The sequence below is a fragment of the Apostichopus japonicus genome, chromosome 19, assembly GCF_037975245.1.
Source record: "Apostichopus japonicus isolate 1M-3 chromosome 19, ASM3797524v1, whole genome shotgun sequence".
Taxonomy (NCBI): domain Eukaryota; kingdom Metazoa; phylum Echinodermata; class Holothuroidea; order Aspidochirotida; family Stichopodidae; genus Apostichopus; species Apostichopus japonicus.
The window spans coordinates 25,933,932-25,960,251 of record NC_092579.1 but is presented as its reverse complement, the minus strand read 5'-3'; the positions used below and the strand labels follow the sequence as shown (position 1 = coordinate 25,960,251).

Sequence of the window (26,320 nt, the reverse complement as noted above, 5' to 3'; positions counted from 1 at the left end):
TGTGGAGAAGTAGACTTAAATCTATTGTTGCTATTGTGATATTTATGCAACATGCTAAAAATGTAGTTTTTTTAAAAATACTTTGGACACCTAGCCAATTTGCCTCATATTCAGTACATTTGTTGTGTGTGTTAAATCTCATTCAAAATCTGTTGACATTTTGTGGAAACTTTCTTCATTTCCAGGATATACTGTACACAATTGAAAGTTTAGATAAATCTGGGGAAACTCAGAATATGTGCAAACTATGACGTGGAATGTTGCCTTAACAACATTTCTTAGTTTTGCCCTTTAATAAGTTAATCCCTAATTACAAGCCCATATATATCATTTGGATAATGTGATGTTCCTCTTTTCAAAGAAGACAATAAAATATTTTAAAAGAGCACTTTAAGCCCATTAACTGTATTCAGTGTCCTTGAATGTAGGTTGTGAAAACAAAGGAATGACTTAACAGACAATTAGGCAGTCACTCCCTATACAACATCAATGTGCATAATCATATAATGTTTATTCATAAATAAAACTAGAATTGTGAAAAGACTTGTACAAATGGTCAATCTTTGGTGGATTTTGATGTTTTCTAATGCTCATTAGTGTGATTAGGACAATGTTGTTCATGGACCTTTAGGTGTCCATAGACCTTTAACTTTACTTCATGGTGGGAAGAAAATATAACATTCAAGTGGAAGTTGAACGGTTTATCACCTGTTTGGATATTCAGTTTAGTCAAATAAAAAGTTATGTAGGAAAAGATGATATTGTTCATTTAATGCACATTAGTAAGCTTGATGCTTGCACATGCTGTATGTATTACACATGTTTACACATGCTTTATGTATTACACATGTTGTATGTATTACCAGGGATGTGCCCACGCTGGGCGGCACTGGGCAACCCCGCCCAGCACTAAAGATTGCCGCCCAGCACTGTCTAAAAAATCGTGAATCCCGCCCAGCACTATTTTCATCTAAAATCCCGACATTCCTAACAATATATTCAACATAAATTGGGCCTAGCCTATGCCAAAATCATACAGACTATAATGCATCAGTTACACATGCGAGAAACATTACTTACGGCTCTCAATCGGTCCCTTGTAAAATCTCTTTGAAACAAACTAATAACTTTTATCAGGTACGTAATATATTTCACTAAAAAAACATTCAAAAAGTGTAAATTGTTAGCAAAACTAGCACTTGTGTATGTGCTTAAAAAGCTATACAAGTGCCAGCATTTGGCATTTGAGCACCTTCCCCAGGACGGCGATCAGTATACCCGGCACTCAGGAAATACTGGGCACATACCTGATTACACATTACCAGGAACATGATGTCTGGTGTCGTACGTGTTGGAATGGTTTACCAGCCGGTAAAGCTTGATTTCGTATCATGAGAGGAGACCGTCTTGGCATTAACAAACGTTGTATATTAGGAGTGGTTACCTTTACACACCTCTGTTTGATTCTGAACATAAAGACAGCCAATCAAGCAAGAATTGCTTGTGGATGAGAATTTTTGTTTGCTTGATGTGAAGTTATGAACATTTGTGATATCCTACAATTTGCATATTATAGAATTGGGGCTGAAGTTGCTTTTGTCCTGAATTATCACAGCTAATAACATTTTTAATGCAACTTTTCAAAGAAGGAAAAAGTGATAATGCAGTCTACTGAATATTAGCTACTATAGAAAATAGACAAAGTCATTGAAGAAAGATGAACATGAACTTAAGCACTAGTGGAGCTGTGATGTAATCTTTAGAGGCTTGCACTACTCTTCACACTAATATATGAAGAAGGAACATTCCAACTGTAATATGTCCTCAAGGCAGTTGTTCATCATATGAACCCTTTATCAGAACAGTTATTGATGACAAAGACTGCAATGACAATGATGATTGCGTTGCTTAATTGATGAAACAATCATTTTGCAGTTAAGAAGATGGATATTTTTTTCCATCATTCAAAATCTGCATGGTGTCATTGCATGTTAGGTCATGAGATAAAAAAACAACCATTTATCACATTTTCTTGAGTGGAAAGATTCAACTCGATAAGTATGACATTATAGCCAGCTAGCTCACCTAGGATGTCCTGAAAATACCTTACAATTAACAGTTTTACGACAAATTTAATCACATCAGTATCAAGTTGAATTGTGAACACAGTTTATCTTCACTCAAAGATTTCATGATGATGTAGTGAGCGTTATTACTTGGCAACTAAACTTTCTCAATTTCTAGTTTTGCGACTGTTATTGGCTAGCATTATGGCAAGTCAAGGAATCTATGGCACTGGTTTGTTTAGTCAGATGTTTTCACATGAACAGCAATGAACTTGACAATTTCTTCTCTTCTTTGAACCACATGATCTAATACTCAGTGGGGGCTTGTGTTGCTGTCTATCACAGTATTGATGTGTGTCTCGTTGCCTAAGATGTTACTAACACTCTTATTGCCTCCTAGGCTTAAACATAAGCACTAATTGCCACAAGTTTATTGAGTAGCTTTCTAGTTATGTCTGGAAGGTCAGTCCCCTTGCATGTCTCTATTATAAAACTATATAATGCTATAAATACCAGGAATCTGGTACTTGAAAGGTATTATTTAATTATTAGAAGTTTCTGATTCACTACTAAGTCACAACTACTAAATCAACTAATTGTTCGATTCTAATTAGTCAGTGCAAATCTGTATTTTGTGTCGTCACATAGCATGTATGATAAATTGCTGTTACAGTTTCAGAATATTACAAATGTCTGAATTTGAGTCAATATGAAGTGGCCCATTGCTATTAATTAATGTTCATCTAACTCTAGATGATGTTACAAAGAAGATAGAAATATTATTACTTGCCTGTAAAGTCGTAGAATGAAAGATTAGTGATATCGATACTATATTCACACTGTTAGTCACAGACAGATGTGCAAGGTATTGTATATCTGCTTACCGTGTAGTTGTACTTACCTATCATGCTCAATAAGGAAATGGATTTAAACAATACTATATTCACACTGTTAGTCACAGACAGATGTGCAAGGCATTGTATATCTGCTTACCGTGTAGTTGTACTTACCTATCATGCTCAATAAGGAAATGGATTTAAACAACAGGAGGCAGACGATGAAGTGAAAATGCAACTCTTCCTGGGGCTGCTACCAATACTATAAACTTACTAGGTATTATGTATTTGTTAACATAATTTATCATTTCAATAGATCCAATCTAGGTGTATTGCCACATATAGCTTGTGCATTTGATATCTCACGAAGAATCATTATTTAACTGTAATTTTAATTGAGAAGATCGTTTGTTTAACTTTCAAAGTGAGTACATCCTGGTGATTCTGTGATAAATTCTTAGGATCGATCTCTGTTATCATTTTATCATACAACTATGTCACTGGTATATCGACTTCCATTGCATCAATCATGAGAGACAATCAAATGTAAAACGAATGTTTATTTCAATATTATAACATTGGAAGTATCTTTACTGCTGGGATATGATTCAATTCAACAGGATAAAATTAACAACTTTAAATCATTGGCTGCGTGGATTGCAATTGACAAATATCATACTGGCATTCATGCAGCAGGCTGAAACATTAGCCTGGGGATGATACCTCTTAAACTTCAGCACCATGTACTTTCTCTGTAAGAAAAACAGGCATAAGATAATTAGAATTCCAAGTTCAACTCAACGATAAATGGTTTCTACTATTTGGAGTCGTGCGATGGGATATTCTGTAAAGATTACTATAAGCCGTCCATCATAGAATTCGTAGTTTAATGGTTGAGGTCTGATAAGATCTTTCCCTAGTGTCAGTGCTCCAAAACAAATACAGATCAAATTATATACGAAATAGGAAAACAGGTTGATAGCTATGTTCCATGATTACCTGCAACTATGGCCACCTGCTATGCGTTAGTTTGTGGAGAGTCGGCCGTCTCCAACGTTGATGTGCACCTGCTCTTGAAGTATCCAAAGTAGTCGACCGACAATTTATAACTACATGCGCAGATATGGTAAAATGATGTTTTAAGGTTTTAACCTGTTCTTATAGTCAATAAGTTCATTTACCCTTCTTTAAATCTGTATTTTTCTGTATTTTTCGATGCTAGTTGGTATCTACATCCCATGTTATTTTAAAATGTATTCCATAAATATTAAATGACAATATTCTTCCAAATCAAACTTTTATATCGGTCATGATAATCTTGTTAGGAAGCTGACCTTGCGGAGAAAATAACGTTAGAGAAGAGACAATCATTATCTAACGTATGGATTTTGATTCCTTGACAAGGCCAAAGGAATTATATGCGATGGTGTGTGTTAATTTGTGAGTAGTTATGTGCTTATGTTTTTGACGCCTTAATGGACTCGTAAACACTATTTCTCATATCTAAAACATTGCAGTTCAACTTCACTCATGGTATGTGAATATGCCCAGCCTGAATGGTCAACAAATGTTGTAAAAAGGATAGCTTAAAAAAGTTTTTATAAAGTTCAGTTTGGTAGATGGGTCAATTTGTTTAAGTATAAGTATCCTACAATTTGCAGAGGTGAAATGCCATTGATGGTCGCCAAAGGTCAAGTCTGGCAACCTTGTAAATTTGATAACCCGATTGTCATGGCTTTTACAGTTTAAACTGGTACAGTTGAGTACCATGCGTTAATCAGATAAAACTGATATGTGTTATATTTATGACCAGTTAATACTTAGGACTGACAAACAGAAAACACTAAACACACAATCCTATGCATAAGGATTGACTGGACTAACCAGAATATTCTAAAGGTTTCGCCAATAATTTCGCACACATTTTAACAGAAAGTGGATGACACTTTACTGCAAAACGCTTAAAATCTGCAATTTGAAACATCTTTACAAGGTATATTTACTAGTCAAATATAGGGACAGTTGTTAAGACTCGTGTTGTTATTAGTTGAAACAGCCTTTGAGTAATGAATTCGTCTGTTAGTCATATCCACAGTAGCATCTGCTGACAGGTCTAACACGTGTTACGGTGTTATAACACACTTCAGTTTATATTGATTAACGGTTTTCTCTTATTCACAGATACAAACTGATCAAAGCCATGTACATTGGGTGCACAGTAGCATCTGCTGACAGGTCTAACACGTGTTACGGTGTTATAACACACTTCAGTTTATACTGATTAACGGTTTTCTCTTATTCACAGATACAAAGTGATCAAAGCCATGTACATTGGGTGCACAGTAGCATCTGCTGACAGGTCTAACACGTGTTACGGTGTTATAACACACTTCAGTATACACTGATTAACGGTTTTCTCTTATTTACAGTACAAACTGATCAAAGCCATGTACGTTGGGTGCTTCATAAGCAAAGCTCGATGAATGATAATATTTGGTGTATGAAAGCACCTAAGTAAAACAACCCTACTGTTTTGCGTAAAGACAAGGTCATTTGAGCATAATTACCATATTGCATTAAGGAGGTCAAAGTTCATTTGGAACCTTTTTGAGTTCAAAGTCTGAAAACCTTGTAAACACGATAACTCCAAAAGTAGATCTTAGTAAACTTCACATGTACTAGTTCGGTCCACCCTAGTGAGTACAACAACTCTACTACACTTCAAGGTTCTTATAAGGTCAAACTTCTTATAAGGTCAAAGTTCGCAAACCTTCATACTCCCCAAAGACAGGGTTGGCATTTTCCCGGGAAAAACCTGTTTTTCCCACTAAGCGGTAAAAACCAGGTAAAAACCGGGAAAAACTGGTAAATACCGGTAAAAACCGCCTCCGTCTCGAAAACTAGTATTAATTGTCCGTAAAATGCAGGGTCATCAGTAGGCACGATATTGTTTCATGACAGGCATATTTTATTGAATATGGGAGTTTCTTAGCTTCATTTTGAGCTATTTTATCACATTCTTATTCTACTTTTTGTGGGAAAAAGAGTATTTTTCGTATTGCACATGTGTAGTTATTCTGTCACGATCTCTTTAGCAGTAAAAAAAAAAGCATTGCCTATTGCCCAAACCATTATAGGTCTACACTGGGACATTCACCCCTCCTAAATTCTTCAGGCCTATTATGTGGCATGAACAGCGGAGGATAGAACGAAGTGGCGAACCATGGCATCCAAAGCCTCAAAGGGACAAGGAACCATATAATAATATAATATTATGTGCTCAGACAGTTCATTCCATTCCATTAATACAGTAGGCAACAGTCTATTGAGGTGAACTTCAATCCAGGGGGCTCAATAGAAACTGCTTTGAAACTTTGTAAGGCACATGGGCCCAATTAAAGTATTAAACGCACAATGGCCCTATGGAGCCATTCACACAACCAAACTGTTTACCTTGATGCAAACATGGTCCAATTATTATACAACTTCATGCATGAGTGATTAAACACTTTGAGGTGGACAGGTGAGGTGATACTGGGCACTTCCTGTGTATAGGCTAACTGAAGAGGTAGGAGTATCAACAACACAAGTAACTGTTCCAATTGTTACTTATTCTCAAATTAGTTGATGTCACAACAGTCACTTAGTACAGTGTCTATAAGCAATATAAGCATAGTACAGTGCCTAGTGCGAAGTGTGAACAGAGTACAATTTATCGCAGACATGAAGTGATCGTTCTTGGATGTGAATCATCATTTGGATCTGAGCGGACTTATGTGGCATGTATAATTTGACGAACCATAGCCCTAGGAGGCACCAACAGTTTGATACAAGTCCATTCTCTAGATAATGGAATTATGCATCTCGATAGGAAAATAAAGTTGGTTGATTTGAGCATCCAATATATTATTTATTTGAATTATTTATAATAGTCTAATCGGTAAACTCACAAGTTATAGATCATAGCTGTTCTTTGGATGTAACCCAACCCCCTACCATAAGATGCCATTTTCTTGTAGATTCTATGCTCCTCCACAAGTTCCACATGAGTTTTTAGGAATTCTATATAATTTGAGGTTTTTCCCAGTTTTTCCCACTTATAGGTGGGAAAAACCTCCCGGTAAAAAGCTTGTTTTTCCCGGGGCGGTAAAAACCGCCCGGTAAAAACCGGCCAACCCTGCCCAAAGAACATCTTGATTAAACTGATATTTTGTACGTCATTGTGACATTTTTTTTTTATTGTTTTCTTTTTGACGGACATAACAAGGCATATAAGTTACAGTTTTGAAGATTTTCTAAACACTATAGAACTAATGAAGTACCAGTTGCATCCTTTTCAAAGTGGCCTAACATACTTTAAATTCTTTGCACTTCAAGACGTATCACGTTATGCCAAAACGATCGCTTCCCCTATGTATCAATTGTGTCACATATGTGAACTGCAAGGTCATGTGGATATTGCATATACTCTCCATATAGTCTAAACAATGTTGCACAATTTCACTCATTGACAATTGAAAGGGAATTTTTTTCAGCAGAATTGATCATTTTCACAATTTAACGTTTCTCTTGGGCTTCAGCAAAATTTTAATTCATATACATGTGCCCAAAACGCAGCAGAACCGATCCAATACAGGGCTTGCATACTGGTTATCAAATGTTTATACAATTTCATTGGTGTCCTCTGATGTATATTATGATACATATATCATACTTTCATCTCACAAACGAGACCCGATCGATTTGGGAAAAAGACTCTGCGGAATATGATGACATCTTTGGAGAGGATCACTGCTCAACGTTCACTACATGTACCTCCGCTACTCTTTTCACATGTTTGCTGGTGTAACCTCTTCTCCGATCAGATGGCTGCTGTGTCAATATTACAATTTTACACTGGTGACATTCACAATGAGTATACAATTGTTCTGCACGTAAGGTGTCTATGCATCTCTTATATAACATATGGCTGCGAAAACAACGTGTCTTATTCTTTCAGGCTAGTTAGTGACTGTAGCAGATGATCACAGTAAAAAGGATTGATTTAGATACTGATACAAACACAACCTTCCATGGCAAATACTTCTCTCCTTATTCATCAGCTAGTTTGACTAACTTCTCTGAGTGTAAGGGCAACCCTACATGCTACGCCGTATATATCCCGCAAACTTTTGGCTTCGGGGCCTTAATGGAGGATCCCTACAAGAACTTCCCCTCTCATTAAGTGTTTTAATCGATCATTTGCACCGCAACACACACAATTAAAAAGCACTAACATCACATTGCTTTATTCAATTTCTGCAATACTTGGTTAGCCTCTGTTAGATAACTATCCGTAGGCCGGTATATTTATTTTATCCTCGAATACCGTGTTTTAGCCAAACATTTGGATATAGTAGATTAAATCATCTCATTTTGAATCTGTAACAACAAGTTCTTGCCTTTATCTGCTTTTAGTTTTAAAAAAAAAATGAAGACATTATGTAAGTTTTCCTTAAAACGAATCATACGTGTTATCGCATATCAGGACCAATTAATTTGGTATTTCAAAAAGTAACTCTTTGTTACTATAAAACAAAACAGTTATAAGATACTGACCTAAAACATCGATGAAAATTTTGCTTTTCGAAGTTCTTGGAGGTTCATATGAAGTTACCGAAGGAAATAAAAACCATAGCACCAATTTGCATCTTGGCATACCTTAATTAAAGAATAAAAACCTGAAAGAGGAGGCGCACACAACCCACCCCGTCCCTCCCTTATAGCCTAAGGTGACAATCATGCTGTGGACCACAGTGAAATTTTGTTGTCAACCCGCGTGCTGGAACACCAAGAGTGTTCCTGTGACAAACATAGAAATTTGAAATTATGTAGGAAGTTAAACATTAGGCCTACTGTTTTACAATGACGTTTTGTTAATATCTTTCGATAAAATATCCCATCACAATATATCATAAAAATCATAATCACGACTATGGCGGACTATCTGCATCAGATCGAGGGAAATCGACATATATAAGCTACCAATTTAATGTCAATTTAATGGAATTATAACAGTTTAATTCGACATCTACTAGTTTCAAATTGACTTATTTACAAGCTTTAGTTGGCATGTAGCGATTTAAATCGCATTATACCAATTTAATTCGGTATGTCATCGATGTACCTCATTAGTATATTCGATATCAACGATTTTGAGAACAATTGACAACGATGCAGTTTCTCAATGTCGAACTACATTTCCGGTGAACATAAAAACCCACATAACTTTCTTTTTCTATTTAACGGGAACTTCAAATACACCAGAGCTGTCAATCAATCCTGAAATCGTGGAAAACAAACCTACCAATGCGATAAGTCGATGATATGTCGATTAAAAACTAGTATTAATCCATTTAAATCGGTATATGTCTATTTAAAGTGGCTATACCGATTTATCTTGGCAAATACCGATTTTACACATTCTGATTGAAATTGGTATACGTCGATTTAAATTGACATGTACCGATTTCAATTGACATATATTTCATTTTCATTTCTTTATTCCAGTATAAATTTACAGAGAAATTTATAAATAAGATAAAAATATAACAATATACAGAACATCAAAAAATACAGGTTAAGATATAAAAGTTTATGAGATTAAGATAATAATGAACAATAAAAAGCGTTACAAAAGTTAATAAAAAGCTACAACAAAGGATCTAAGAAGCTGTCTTTACCAGTTTACAAAAGAAGGGGCTACTCTGTAAATAAAACGAGTTCCTAAAGAGTAAAAATTTTCAAACATTATCAAAAAGCTGCAATAAAGGATCTAAGGAGCCGTTTTGTACAAAAAGGGCTACTCTATAAATAAACGAGTTCTATTTGGATTTCTCAAATTATAATTTGTTTTATTGCACAGAGAATTGAGCTTGGAATGTAGAGGATGTTCGTTAGTAGTTTGGATATTTTTGACAAGTCTGTCAAATTCATTCCTAGCAGATTCGTTGACTCTATACAAGATAAATATATACTGATTTAAATCGACATATTCCGATCGATATTGGTACAAGCTATGTCGATTTTGATCGGTACAAACAGCAAGAAATGCTAAGCAGTTTGCGGTTTCTTTAACTAATAAAAAATCTTTTTAAAAGTAGTTTTGCTCTCTATCTTTGTCCTTATCTCAATCAATCAATTGACCAGATTTATAAGCAGTAAAATTCATCTTAGGAGACTTAAAGTGCGTCATAAGCATTTTCCGGCGCTTTAGCCACAATTTAAAACAAGTCGACGCCCATGGAATTACCTGTTGGGTCTCTGCAGGATATTGGTATCCGGTAACGTAGAATGCAGTATTATTAATGTGTGGCTGTCGAAAAGACTTGACGGAAGGTTGCAGTTTTCATTTGCCGTCACCTTACAATTGGCAGTGCTAGCAGCACAATGCCTGTAGTTTGTTTCAAGTCCTTCTTAATTTCTGTAGTGATAAGTCTCATTGACAGTGGCAATGTGAAGAAAGTCTAGCCAGTTATTATATTGTATATCAAGTTATATCATTCAACGACCTTTCGACACTTTACTGAAACTGCAGTATTTTGTATTTACCAAACAACTCCACAACGTGTTTGGACACCTATATGAAATATTAAGTTCTTATGATCACCGATTTTCCGTTCCACTTGCAGATTGTGATGCCCCTATAGCATACACTGGTGGCCAATGAACTAGACTAATAGTGGCGCAAAATATGATCTTCCATCATCATCCCACAAAATTCCTGCCGATTGCCGACCAAATACTGGGCACTTCATGGTCTTACTTAGCCGCTGATATATAGAGAAGCTTGGTTCTTACATCAATTCATTGCACTTCCTACATGGCATACATGGTGTAAGTTAACAGCGCTTGTACGGAAATTTTAATTGGAAACTTTTATACCCTTAGTGATGGATCATACAAGCTTCCGTATTTTTTTTCAAGTGAACGTTAGAAATGATGGGACAAGGCTTGTGTTTTGAGCACACAGTCTGGCATTCTATCTTATAATTGCGCTGCCTTTTTACGTTTATCCATTCAGTTTTTGGACTGGGAATAAACTATACTACAGTACTTTTTTTTGTCATTCATAAAGGAGTTTCAATCGGATATCTGGGTAAGTTCTATTTATTTTTATTTTTATTTTCTTTCGTTTTTGTTTTGTTTTTGCGATTATAAAATACGAGGTGAAGCACCAGACACATTTTAAATTCTTTCTAAAATGATAACGGCAATGGTTTCATTTTTCGGTTTCTTCTGAGTCTATTTATGGCAAACAACTAAAAGTTTTACCTGTGGTTTGGCTTCTAACACGTTGCTTTTATTTTTTGCGTATTTCTAATTCAATCACACTCAGTGTGTTCGTTTATTTAATTTTGCCTATATATTTATTTTTATTTATTGTTGTGTGTTCTTTTATTTTATTTATTTTTGTTTATTTACTTTTATTAGTTTGAGCTGACAGAAACTAATATACTCGAAGTGATACAAGCTCATTTTTCAATATCTACGGAGTACGCACTAGTCAAGCACCATTCTGTCAATAAATATGCCTACAGTCCAGCTACTGCTAACAGTAGGTGTGGTGTACCTGTGTGCTGGATTGGCAGGGCCTCTCTACTATGAACAAATTTCAGCAAGTTAATACGTTTTTGTGTGAAATCGTCTTGAGCCAAAAAAATATTATTTCACATTCTGTCGTATAGTCTCTTGTTTGTCTAATAAGGAAGGAAACATCATTTCCTATTATTTCCTGAAAGGACTACAGCCCTAGTCGAATAGGCTTTGAACCCATGAGAAACGGAAGGACATCAAAACCTTTTGCGATTGTTAGTTAACGGATACCGGTGGAATATTTATATGTTTGTGGTGATATGAAAGACGTATACACACTTACGAAAGACCATTGACCACCTCAACCTGTTGTTCCATGAGAAAATTCGCTTTGGACAGCATTTACAAGATCCAGTGTGTATAAATTCGATGCACATTTTTTGGTTAAAAACCAAGTTAATCGGTCAACTATGGGCGCATAGTGCAAATGGTGCTATCGTCTGATAATACATATAAACACGATCAAATGGGAAAGGTTATGAACAGTAAATTGTGACTGTTATTTTTGAAGATATAATCCTGGCATTCCTTTCGTGTTGTGAGTTGCTGTTCAGTGTATGGCCATATAGACATAGCTATACTTCGTGCTATGGACTGGTTTTGTAACGGTATTGATTAACTGTGTAAATTACGTTGTTTTATAACTGCTGATATATATATGTAAACTAAACCTTCAAGTAAGTTCCTACCTTGATTATTTTACACTTAATATTGTCGTGCAATCAAATGCAAGTTATTCCATGAAATGAAACGTTAGCCTCAAGTTTCAGGTAGCCAGCTGCTCGATCAGACAACAGTTTTCTATGGTCACTTTCAACGTGATTCAATTGTTTGTTCCATGAATAGGCCTACTAACATATAGAAACTTTAACAACTTGAACACGGCATTGGCATTCGAAGCTTGTTTCATCGTGTTCACGGAATGTTCATATTTGTCGCTATTCTTGACCGCCGTATAAATAGGGGTAATGGGAGTCGGACGAACCCAGTCCCTCTCCCCTCCCTAACCCCTCCGCCCACCCCTTCCCCCCCCCCTCCCCAATACAAATGATACGAAATCACCAACCTCCGTGCTTATAAATTTTGATCGTTCAAATAACTTTAAATTTAAGTTTGGGTAACTTCTTCCACTCTTTGTTCAGCAGCTGTGGAGCACTTCAAGAAGCTACTTAATGTACAATAACTTGTAGAGATTTCTAGAATAATTCTGCGTGATTTCGTCGCATATTTAGTTGGTTACACCGAAATTGTTTACACTGAAGGATAAAAACTGTACAATAAATTAATGCAATTTTCAGTTAGGTATATATACTACGAAGTTCCACTTGTTTTTTCAAATTATCAAATGAGTTTTAAAGACATGAATGCTGCATTAAGTTAAGTTAAGAAAGTAACATAACTAACGAAAACTTCAGATATCAGCGAATTAAGAACTTTGAAAAGTCACCTGAAACAATTACGAAAATTAGCCTTACTGGTTTGGGAATTTATGAGCAATACACTGACAGTTCTGCCTCAACGTGTGCTCTTTAACTAGCACGAGATTAGCATTAAGAGAACAATTGTAACAGTATAATGCACCCCTCCCCCATCCACATCATGCAGATTATAATATAGGCTAGTCGATGTTTAAGTAATGAAATTTGTAAACTTTTATCTCTAAAGCTGAATTGTTTTCAACAAAGTTAAGCAAATATTTGTAGGCTCTTTTTTTTCTGTAAGTCGCAAAAGATCGGGCTATAAGTTCGTATATAAACATCCTTTTAATTTAATATAAAACTTGCATGAACTTTAAGGTAGTGCAATTCTGTACAGTCGTTTGAAAATAACAATCTGTTACGTTCTATAGTCTACAGGCCGTAAACATGAAAATTTAGTCTTGAAATAATTACCATTACAGGAAAATTATGTCTTAGATTCAACTCGCTTGGTTACTTAAGAGGTTATACTTTTCAAGTGCCACATAACCGCATAAATCTCTCCATGCCTTATATAAAGAGGTGCGCAATTATATGTGAATATTTCTAATTTTAACCACATTATACCACTGTGTATCTGTGACTTAAATTTGGAAATTTATGCCATCAATAATTGATAGTTACTGTAAAGAGTGAGCGCTTTACATTTCACAGAAGAAAACTTTCGCTTGAACTTTAATTACTTAGTATTGTACTATTTGTAGGCGTACGACTCAAATGAGGGCGTTATTCCTGAACGATACGGAAGCCATATTGGCTTTGAAGAACATTCCAAGTTACAATAAAATTGCAATGACTGTAGAGACTTCTATTGATAATAGCCCACCGTCATGGAATACCAAAATCAACTGGAGAAGTAAAACAGTTTCTTCTGAAACATACTGAGGTTCCTTTGACATCATCAAATCACATTTGGTTAGAGGTGAGAAACTAAAACTGCCCAGCTGTACGACAAAGTTGTCACGCGGAAACGAAAAAATTAAAGTAACGATCCTTGTGTAGCGATGATGATGATGATGATGATGATGATGATGATGATGATGATGATGATGATGATGATGATGATGATGATGATGATGATGATGATGATGGTGATAGTGATGGTGATGGTAATGGTGATGATGATGTTGATGATGATGTTGATGATGATGACGATGACGACGACGATGGTGTTGATGATGGTGTTGATGATGATGATGATGATGGTGGTGATGATGATGATGATGATGGTGATGGTGATGATGATGATGATGTTGATGATGATGTTGATGATGATGACGATGACGATGACGACAACGACGACGACGACGATGATGGTGTTGATGATGATGATGATGGTGTTGATGATGATGATGATGATGATGATGATGATGATGATGATGATGATGATGATGATGATGATGATGATGATGTTGATGATGATAGTGTTGATGATGATGAAGATGATGATGATGATGATGATGATGATGATGATGATGATGATGATGATGATGATGATGATGATGATGATGATGATGATGATGATGATGATGATGATGATGATGATGATGATGATGATGATGATGATGATGATGATGAAGATGATGGTGATGATGATGATGATGATGATGATGATGATGATGATGATGATGATGATGATGATGATGATGATGATGATGATGATGATGATGATGATGATGATGATGATGATGATGATGATGATGATGATGATGATGATGATGGTGGTGGTGGTGTTGATGGCATATGATCTGGGTTGCAAACAATGTAATTCAATCACGTCCCCTTTGTTTTCACGTCGAGCTAAAACGGATTGGGTCTCAGATAAGCTACTGCAAGGCTTCCTGATCATTGGGTCTCTAAACTAAACTGAACTAAACTAAAATAAACTACATAAACATGGTCTGTATAGGATTACGTTACTGATTAGAACGTCATTGTTTTCTTCGACGATCAAAGGTCATAAATGCTATCATGTCACCTTAGAGTCATATTTAGACTAGTTCAAGGCCTCAGGTTTGTGTATGAAGGCTTAACTGTGAAACTTAACTGTGAAATATCTCAAATGGAATCACTTTCCTTAGCTGTTTGGGGAAATTGTTACACCATTAGTATCTCTATCATACAGACCAATTATGATGGTTTGGTGAAGTTATTTTCTCAGCTTCAGATTTATTGCCCGTAAAGTATTACTTACAAGTGGCATGAAAGGTTTTCTCGAAAGAACCTGTAAAGCGTACGGTACCATACATGTCCAACAACTTCTGCTTCAACAATTAATTATCTCTTTTTCTTTTTAGACTAAATGGGTCGGATACAATTCCCCGTCTTTACCTTGTTTATTGTGATGTCAATATTTGCTATGCCTTCCTGGTGTGTCAACAATGCACCAGCAAAAACCGCATGTCCCAATGAAGATGGCACCATTGAACTTGGCTATTTAGTAGCGTTTGAAAACAAGGACGAATCTGCAGATTCTACAGCATATGATTTAATAGGACGAGTAATCTCGGGTGCAATGACTTTGGCCATAGACACGATTAACAATGATTCCAGCCTTCTTCCGGGTCACCACCTCATGTTCCATTTTTGGAACACGCGTAGCGAGGAAGATGACGTGTTGCGTGGAGTAACCAATTTATGGAAAGAGGGCGTCGATGGCTTCATCGGGCCGGATGTGACGTGCACCATAGGAGCGAGACTAGCACATGCTTGGAATTTACCGATGATAGCTTACGTGAGTATATAGGTCGACAATGATAATGATATGAGGCTTGCCTGTTCTTATATACATGAGTATTCATGTCTGCAATGTTAATGATAAGGAGTTTCATGTTTTCAAGCAATGTCATTTATCTTGATGTTACCATTCTTTGTATACATACTTTTCGTTGTCAATGGTTTTGACGTTATTTGGTTGAATATTCCCAAATATTTTGAAGCCGCTGTCTAATTCTGTCCCTTTGTTCCATAACCAATAGTACTCTCAGAATAATTCATGTATTTCACATCCTATAACACCGTAACTATGTGGGCAGTGATAATCTTAATAGGTCATTATATAGTACTAGTCCCAAATCTTACCTCCCATGTAGAGTTCTCCCGATCGTTCCCACACACTGAAGAGTGGTAACTTAATGTCTCAGAAGGAAAATGCTCTGAGGGTATGGCAGCACAGGCATAGGAGGCGGGGGGGGGGCTGGGGGGCTGCAGCTCCCCAACCAATTATTTTGGTGAAAATTTGGGCAATATGCTGAGAATTTTTCGAGCACCTAGTAAAAGACGAATAATTTGCAATGTATTTTTCAATTTTTTGGGTGAAAATTCGGCAATATGGTGAGATTTTTTCGGGCATCTACTGAGAGAAAAATAATTTGCAATGTATTTTTGAAATTTTTTGGTGACAATTTGGGCAATATGCTGAGTGGCGGAGCGTCCATACAGTCAAAGGGGGACGGATGCCCCCCTGACGGACTCAAATGGACTGCTGGCGCCCTTTTCACCTTTTTACCACTTTTTACTTAGTCGCGATTATTGACTTTTTTATTGCGCTCTCAAATACCTATTGACATTTGACTTTCGACTTTATCCAAGCGGAGCGCCACCACAGGTTGGCACGGAGCGTAGAGAAATTTTTTGAGTAAAGATGCTCCCTAGATCGCCCGAAATGACCCTTTCCGGGCCTTGCTAATTTGCAGATAAACGAAGAATAAATAGGTGTCATCGCCAACAAAATGTGACAAATGTCAATAAATAGATGAGAGGGCAATAAAAAGTCAATAATCGCGAATAAGTAAAAAGTGGTAAATAGCTGAAAAGGGCGCCAGCAGTCCATTTGAGTCCGTCAGGGGGGGGGGGGGGGGCATCCGCCCCCTGACGCTCTGCCACTGTCAATACATCGTGCAAGTTTTAAGTGATAGTACTACGATATAAGCCAATGGGTACTAAACATTGGCTATACCGTCTCATAATTTTTCCTTCTTATATATGGGTGTTTACAACACAGGTTATCTGTCATTCGTCATTTCAGCTAACGAGGCAGCATAGAATGATCCTTTTTAGTTAACGAGGGAGCATTGAATGATCCTTTTCAGTTAACGAGAGAGCATTGAATGCTCCCTTTCAGTTAACGAGGGAGCATTGAATGATCCTTTACAGTTTATAGAGGGAGCATTGAATGATCCTTTTCAGTTAACGAGGGAGCATTGAATGATCCTTTTTAGTTAACGAGGGAGCATTGAATGATCCTTTTCAGTTAACGAGGGAGCATTGAATGATCCTTTAAAGTTTATAGAGGGAGCATTGAATGCTCCCTCTCAGTTAACGAGGGAGCATTGAATGATCCTTTACAGTTAACGAGGGAGTATTGAATGATCCTTTTCAGTTAACGAGGGAGCATTGAATGATCCTTTTTAGTTAACGAGGGAGCATTGAATGATCCTTTTCAGTTATCAACTTTCCCTCGCTCATATACTTTTCACATTAGTGATAATCGCACACGAAACGTATGTTAACAAAAAACATCGACTTTCACTTCATTGTATGAAAAACTTGTAAAGTCTAGGAAGTTGCTGAGGTATTTTAATGTCGTCTAGCATAGGAAAATTAATCAAAAGCAACTCAAAGAACTGTTTTACATTTTGTGCCAAAATTGCTTTCCATGAAGTATACCTGCATGTAGCAGCTTGAAATGATTTCATAAGGTTTGAAAAATATAATTATATATTTCATTCATTTTGAACATAATCGCTCTGTGCTATAACACAACTCAGTACTTTTGAGAAACTCTGCAGCAACAGCTGTATTTTCTATATATCCTATATATTTTGAAATATATATATTACATTTTTAACGTGTGAAAACTGATTACATATTCACCTTGTAATTCATTCTCAATTGTAATTCGAATTATGTTAAACTCCAAAAATGTAAACAAATATGTCAAAAACTACAGATAATGTACAAATAAAATATGATCAAAGAGTTGTAAAAAGGCATTAAAGAAGCTTTTATTCTTCTTCATTGTAACCACAGCTCGTGGACACGTACAAATGCACCCCGTCTTTAATTTTAATTTCACTTCCCCAACTCCTTTCTTCTTTTAATTTCTTTGCAAAAATGTCTTTTATCAGCCTTGAACTTTGAAAGTCTGAGAGATTTGGTGAGGCTCTGCAGTGTTAAAGGGCCTCCACAGTACATTAGGGATCATTCCCGCACATTAAGGAAAGATAAATGAACGACCCAGATAATGATTGCCTTTGGCATTCCAAATCATTACGCTCCAGATACTAAAACTATAATTGAGCCACTATAGCATAAGTACCGTAGCTTTGAGTCTACGCTGCTAGACGCAACATTAAATTCGTTGAGATGTTTCAAAAAGAATTTCCTTGATAATCGTGAAGTAAAAGTGAGGTCATTTGACCGATTCTGATCTAATCAAGACGTTTTTCCCGAGAGAAGTTGTTAAATTGAAGTGGCCTTTCCAATTTTCTTCTTGTGAAGCCAAACGTAACAATCAATATACTCAGCGTACACCGTGTTCATCCATTGTGTGAGACGTACGATCCGAAATAATGTTAACACTCTGTTAAAATAAAGCAATATCTAAATCTATGGATTTAAGAAACTTACTGCAGAGAATGTATGCTGCACATCATGTATGCACATCATGTATGCACATCATGTATGCACATCATGAATGCACATCATCTATACACATCATGTATGCACATCATGAATGCACATCATCTATTCACATCATCTATGCACATCATGTATGCACATCATCTATACACATCATGTATGCACATCATGAATGCACATCATCTATACACATCATCTATGCACATCATGTATGCACATCATGAATGCACATCATCTATTCACATCATCTATACACATCATGTATGCACATCATGTATGCACATCATGTATGCACATCATGAATGCACATCATCTATTCACATCATCTATACACATCATGTATGCACATCATGAATGCACATCATCTATACACATCATCTATGCACATCATGTATGCACATCATGAATGCACATCATCTATGCACATCATCTATGCACATCATGTATGCACATCATGAATGCACATCATCTATTCACATCATCTATACACATCATGTATGCACATCATGAATGCACATCATCTATGCACATCATCTATGCACATCATGTATGCACATCATCTATTCACATCATCTATGCACATCATGTATGCACATCATGAATGCACATCATCTATACACATCATGTATGCACATCATGAATGCACATCATCTATTCACATCATCTATGCACATCATGTATGCACATCATGAATGCACATCATCTATACACATCATGTATGCACATCATGAATGCACATCATCTATGCACATCATCTATGCACATCATGTATGCACATCATGAATGCACATCATCTATGCACATCATCTATGCACATCATGTATGCACATCATGAATGCACATCATCTATTCACATCATCTATACACATCATGTATGCATCTCATATCTAAGAAAATTGTTTATCCCTTGTGCATTTTTCATCTAACCGAGCAAAATGTGTCTCTTCGTAAAGGACTTGTTGTCGATATCAAGGGTTGTTGATGTTACTGTTTACATATGGGATATAAAATATGGTAACATTTATAGGCTCGTTGTATGTAACGAAATCAGTTACCTTGCAAAACTGCCCACACAATTGCTCCTTGGTTAGGTTCAGACATGTATGTATATTCCATTATATAGTAAAGATTCGTGGTTGGAATGGTCACGTGAAATAGCCTACATATGGTTACCAAATAAGTGCCTGGTCATTTTTCGTTTTCTTCAAACAGCAATGTTATGACCCAGAAGTAAATAACAAGGACTTGTACTCAACATTTGCTCGAACTTCCCCCACTGCACGGAAAAGCATACGATCTGTGATAGCTCTGTTGAAGAACTTTAAATGGTTTAACGTTACTATTGTCTCGTCAAATCGCAACTCTCATCGGACCGTGACAAAAGTATTGATAGAAGACCTTCCTGAAGACGGAGTCGATGTGCAAACTTCTCGTACGTTTGAGCCTGTTCCTATACTACCCCAGCCTGAAGACAATCCTTTTCCAAGTATCATCGAGAGCACATATAAAAAGACACGAAGTAAGTACTACATATAGATTTAGTCTGTAATATATCATTGTATGTAGTATAAAGGAAATATAGTGGACTTATTCAGTTGCGGCACCGATATGATATCTCTATTGTTGTTGTATGATCTCATCGTTCCCATAGTTACGATGGGATATTGAATTTCTTTGGTCAGTTGTGCCTATTGCGGCAATCTAGGTTGTCATGGCGACGGATGTCACGGTAAAAGTTTGTGTTACATAGCAGTGAGTCTCGGGGAGGGGTGGTCTCGGGGTCTGTCCGTGTGTGTATCTGTCTGTTACTGCTATCAATTGAATAGACTTGTAACCTTAGTTACAGTGATGACTGAGGTCAATAGTTTTGCTGTTTGTTCAGTTAAAATGCCTGAAAGTTTCGCCTACGTTGACGTTACGCATATCTTCTACGGTAGCAAATGCATTGTTAAATATGCCTACTAAATCTCTTTTGGCGCACTCATCAAAATGAACTACATTACAGCTTCATAGCTTGGTAGTTATTGGTAAAGTTAGCATGGGAAACCTACACCCATTATGTTTCAAACTCTAACAATATGACAGTCAATGGTGAGATGACAAACATCTAATTTTAACGAATTACAAACAAATCAATTTATATTGATATAATTGATAACGAATTTGCGCTGAGATAAAGTAAATGGTTTGAGTTCCATCATACAAATGAACGTTGAATAAATCCTATCTTCTTATACAAATTCAGGGCGGATCCAGGGGGTGGGGTGTACCCCCACTCTCACCCTCACAACAATACGTGTAGAACTATAGCCTACATGTCCTACATATCACCATTGCACGTCAAACAATTCTTCTTCTGGGGAGGACCAGTAGACCGCTACAAGTGAGGTTTTTTATGCGACCCTCCTTGTAAAATCCTTATTTCATGCTAAGGTGCACTAGTTCAACAGGACTTCAATTTACCAGAATACTAATCATTCCATGGAGTCCTCGAAGACAACAGCTCCTCGTGTTGTAGTTATTCTTATTTATAAATCGACTATCACGGGACATAGCTAAACTTACAGCGGATTGATTTTATCCAATTGTAGCTCTCGCAGTTACCTGTAGAACCCTGGAATTATGGAATGTTTCGATGTATCTTGACTGACTATTCTGTAATCTCGACATTTAGACGTTCATCAAATGTAGATTGTAAAGCTGCGAAAACTCCTGTAAATCGATATTGTCGTTTCTCTCACAAATGAAATTTAGGCGAGAGCTGGAGCAAGAGCTTCTTCGTGGTAGCGCTCCGTTATGGATAGCGCCCCCTTTAAAAGTGCTTTTCTTTGGCAATGTATGTTATGGAACGATGTCCCAGCTGTCTTTCATTGGAAGACCATTTATATACTAGGAAGAGCTTTGAAATACCACGTTTAGGCTGAAACGGCAAGAACGGGAAAGATTAAATAAAAATGAGATAAGGGTAACATCTTGTCAAAACAGTTCATGTGCAACATTCAAATTACCTTTTGATTATTCTTGTTGTGTATTTTACTCGTGTTTGCTTTTCAGTTTACTTGTTCCTTGGAGAAGAGTGGGAATGGATGGGGTTCATGCAAGCTGCGGAAACTCAAGGACTTCTGGATAAAGGAGAGTATCTTGTAGTAGCTTTAAACTTCGTCACCTTTAAAGACAAATGGGCTAAAGATGGGTTGCTTTGTAAGTATACGACTAGGAAAAGGGGGCAGAGTGGGCAGGCCGACAGGGGGAAACTGTTTAAGGCAGGGATACATTCCACGGCACTGCTAGATCATTTGAAGTAACAAAATGAGCTTCGTCGAATTTGCAATCAAGATGTTGCGTGTGTATGTGTTTGCATGTGTGTGTTTGTATGTGACGCACCCTTTAAAGTTTTTGCATGTGTGTGTGTTTAATTCCACTGTAGGCGTTTGTCACCTGTATCGAAAAATACTAGTTCTGTTTTGGTGACATACTTGCTTTACTCTAGAGATTCAAACATAATGCTAACCAACTCGAGATTATTTGTGATTCCTAAAGCCGGATCTCGGAAGAGATACTTTGAAACAGACTCATGTTCATTGAAATGAAGGTAAACGACAAAGGCAAATGAATATATATAAATTGTATATAGCCTATATATATAGTCTATATATAGCCTATATATAGCCTATATATATAGCCTATATATAGCCTATATATAACCTATATATATAGCCTATATATATAGCCTATATATAGCCTATATATATAGATATAGATATAGATATATATATATATATATATATATATATATATATATAGATAGAAATATTGATAGATATATTGATAGATATACTTGAGAACATTTTATTTATTTTCGTTGACAGGGTTCTATTTGGCACCCGACGAGGCTAAGTCGTATATGCGTCACACACTGTGGTTATTTAATACAGAAGTCATTAATCCAAATTACGATGAATTTACCGATAAAGCGACAGAGCTTGTACAAAACCAGCCTTTCAATGTTAGTTTTGGAGGATTGGATCTAGACGTAAGTAGATGTCTCATGCAATAGCAAAAATGAATGCGATATTGTGTAATCATGGCATGTCGTACTACGGTACTACTGCAGTCATTTTGTGCAAGTTTCCGTCTGCCGATGCGCATCATCACGGCAAGTAAACTCGCTTCGAATGTAGCCAGGTCAACTGAAAATTTGACACTATTACGCAATGCTGCAAAAACGCCTCGAAAAATCGATCATTGGCTTAGTTTCTTTGCCTTTAACCTGCCCAACATTCTTTAACATGATGGTTTGCGTTACAGTCTGCACAGAACGAGTCAAAATCGTAAGGTACTTCTATGTTTTCATTCTTAGTTGTGATACAATAGGCCTGTCCTACTACCCAGTTATTAAAAAAAAGTGCAACAACCTTTCTAAAAAACAAAGCACCACAGAGTGCGTCGGTTATTAGAATATGAAACAAACTTTAACACAAAATGCGTCCGTTATTAAAATCTGTCTCCTTTGGTACAACGTTCCGCAGTACAAACTCTTATACAAGAAGACAAAGGTTCAGAATATGAAATAGTGACAAACTCTAGTATCTTGGCAGTTCATGAATGGAACTCGAAAAATAGTAAAGAAGCGTTAACCCATATAGTGCTATAGTCAGCAGTTAAAATTTAATTCTCCTTGTAAGATGAAGTTGACAGTCCATGTAAAACAAATATGTTACTGTGAGGTCATATTCTGCCCCCCCCCCCCGTACAGTGTAAACAGAACTAGTCAAAGTTAACATAAGAAATAATGGATCGTCTAGATATATAAACACATTTCTATGGAGGTAAAATATGTGCCCTTAAAGACCAACTATGGAGACAATTTTTTAGGGGGGATTTTCCATCAATTTGGGAGTTTACATACCCATAATCAACATGTGTAAAAAATAATCTTCGAAAACCTACTATAACCCATCACAAAACGACCAAGAAAATGGACATTTTGGGTAGTCACGTGACATGAACCTCTGGAATGTCTGAAAACAGAGATTGACCCAAAGGAGCCTCTGGTCACCGTGTGACGTCATTGTTTGTATACCGCGAAAATCAAACGCTGATATAGGCACCGTTTATACACAGATAGCGAACAATTGTACTGTATTTGACTTCCAATTTCGAGCGTTTGAAAAGCTGTTAGCTTAAAACAAGAACACATGAAGGTAAAAAAATAGTTTTAAGACAATTTTAAGAAGAAAATTTAGTTAAATTGGTTATTTTATTAGCAAAATTTCCACTCAAATGGAAGCATCTTTTACATAGCGGAGCGTCAATAAGTCCGTACGGTACAATATACTGTACAGTAGAACATGCAAGCAGCTTGGCGATTCCGTAATACAATTTGATCGCAAGATACCGTAAACTGAACAGAAGAATAGACCTAAAAGATGCCTCATGCGTGATATGTGACGGAAAATGGCTTACGTTACTGTCAACAAATTACCAAAAAGACACTAAACATAATCGAACAACTACGAGAAGACGCTGACCCGAATCGACCAGGGTAGCATATACATGACTAAGCTTCAGCTGAACATAGTACTTACTCGTTTTAATATCCAAAAGTACAAACTCAGAAAAAGTATCCTTTCAATAAACAAAATTTAGCAGTGAATATCCAAATCCACGTTTCTCGTTCAATCCTGGGCGAAGAACTACCGTGACTCTGTGTAATTCCATAGAGTTAGGTCTAGTTGAAACAGGCCTTGACCAGTTACATCCCACGATCACAAGACAGTCACTAACGAAATAAAACGTCCGATCGCTCCATAGAACCGTTTTTATTCAACTCCTTGGACCATGCAGATGCCGGAATAAACATAACGGACAATATAACACAATGTATCACGAACTCACGATACTGGAATACAACAAAGGAAATAGATAAATGCGATGAAATCCTAACATGACTATTTACACATGCTGTGAGCCAACTCACTACATGTACTAACAATGCTACCCTATAGGCACGGTATATGCACGGTCATCTCTTACAGTAGATATTATACTGTCAATTGCGTGATATAATGTTACATGTAAGGACGTCCAGGGCTTGTTTACGGTCAATTTCACATTAGCTATGTCCGACCATGGTCCGACACAGCTATCGACAGTATATAATTTTCGCAGAACCTGCAACCTCCAACAACACAGAATTGTGGCATTTCGGGGGAAAAGGAGTAATATCGTTGATGTTTTTGGCAGCTCAAGTATACAACTTTACACACTAAAAGTATTGTTGTGAGTGAGGTATACAAACAGTGACGTCACAGGGTCACCTGATGTCTTCGGAATGTTTCAGGAATGTCTGAAATAGGTTTCATAAAAAGCTGACTTTTCTTCCCATTTTTCACGTATTTAACGTCCGAAATTGGTAAAGTTAATTACAGCAATGTAATTGGAGTGAGTTAAGGATTACATACATGCAAAATGGTGGGATTTTATGTTCATTGAAAAGTCTCCATAGTTGGTCTAAAGCCTTCTTATCGTGTTTTGGGGAGCAAAATGTAACCAAATGTGGAAGAAACCATTGGAGGTGAACATAAATCAAACTACTAGGAATCTAAAGAAACTGATATTGTTGTGATACGACATCTGGTACATGCAGGGACGGGCTTGCCGTGGTAGTTGATTAAAAGCTGGACTAACAAGCCTTAAGTAATAACTTTCCGTTCTGGAAATAAAATATTAAATGGTTCAAGTTAAGTCTGCGATGATTTATTTTTAAAGGAGCAGGCGTATAAGTGAAATATAATCCATACTATTTCAAATGAATAACATCAGATAACATTACAATAACACACTTTGTGTACAGTATAAGTGTGTAATGTTGTAACTATCTCGAGTCGTTGTGTAATATTAATCTAACAGATATACCATGCAAATATAGATGTATCATGGAGGTGGGAATGCCCTTCTCCAAAGGCTGTTTAACAAGTTCAGCCTCTTCAAGAGTTTTCATTGCCGTTGGTTTAAGTGTTTTTGTTCTTGTTTAGAGAGAGAGAGAGAGAGAGGTGGAGAGGGAGAGGGGTGGTGGGGGGGGGGGGTGGAGAGAGGTGGTACTCCTGTATTTACCTGTGACAGTGTCGGTTGTTTTACTCCACATGATTCCAAACATTGTCTTCAAACTTCTTTTTTTTGAGAGCGCTAGATGTGATATATATGGCTTTTAATCCTATCTTTTCTCAGGTACCGATTGAGGCTGCATTTCTCTATGACGCTGTCATGTTGTATGCGCTCGCTCTCAACACGACGCTCAGTGATGGTGAATGTGCAAGGAATGGAACAGCTGTGATGAATAACATGTTCAATCGGACTTATGAGAGTAAGTTTATCCAACAACTATAAGAAAAACGTCTCTCTATGCACATTTAGTGGCAACAGGTTCAGTTTTAACTGTCTAACCAAATTCTTCTACTGAGAATATATGTTATCATCGATACTTCAAGACCTGAATTCAAAGGTTATTTGATTGTTATGAATGATTAAATACTGTGCTGGAAATGTACCTAATCTGTCTAATAATTTGGCAATCAATGCAGTATCATCTCCAACTCAGTATAACTTAGTATTGGATTATCATTTCAGTCTCAGTTGCATCTTTTTCCTCGTTACATTTGGC

At 36.7% G+C, this 26,320-nt stretch overlaps 1 protein-coding gene and 1 long non-coding RNA gene across 3 annotated transcripts in view; one reads left to right on the top strand and one right to left on the bottom strand.

Annotated features, from left to right (window-relative positions):
• Window positions 1-47: 47 nt before the first annotated feature.
• LOC139959484 (uncharacterized) lies at window positions 48-7,814 on the bottom strand. Its single transcript, XR_011790139.1, has 2 exons — window positions 3,077-7,814; window positions 48-2,967 (listed from the first exon to the last, which is right to left on the bottom strand). It is a non-coding gene; the product is annotated as an uncharacterized lncRNA (long non-coding RNA).
• Window positions 7,815-10,863: 3,049 nt separating this feature from the next.
• Window positions 10,864-26,320, top strand: part of LOC139959862 (speract receptor-like) — a 60,125-nt gene continuing 44,668 nt past the window's right edge. Inside the window, exons 1-6 of one of the 2 annotated variants that reach the window (XM_071957767.1) lie at window positions 10,864-11,039; window positions 15,312-15,748; window positions 19,870-20,176; window positions 21,712-21,858; window positions 22,527-22,690; window positions 25,888-26,023. In XM_071957767.1, coding sequence (XP_071813868.1) covers window positions 15,317-15,748; window positions 19,870-20,176; window positions 21,712-21,858; window positions 22,527-22,690; window positions 25,888-26,023 — 1,186 coding nt within the window. In that variant the 5' untranslated portion in view covers window positions 10,864-11,039; window positions 15,312-15,316. Of the gene's footprint in view, window positions 11,040-11,167; window positions 12,145-15,311; window positions 15,749-19,869; window positions 20,177-21,711; window positions 21,859-22,526; window positions 22,691-25,887; window positions 26,024-26,320 lie in introns of those variants that run through there. The other variant, XM_071957768.1, reaches the window with a different exon arrangement.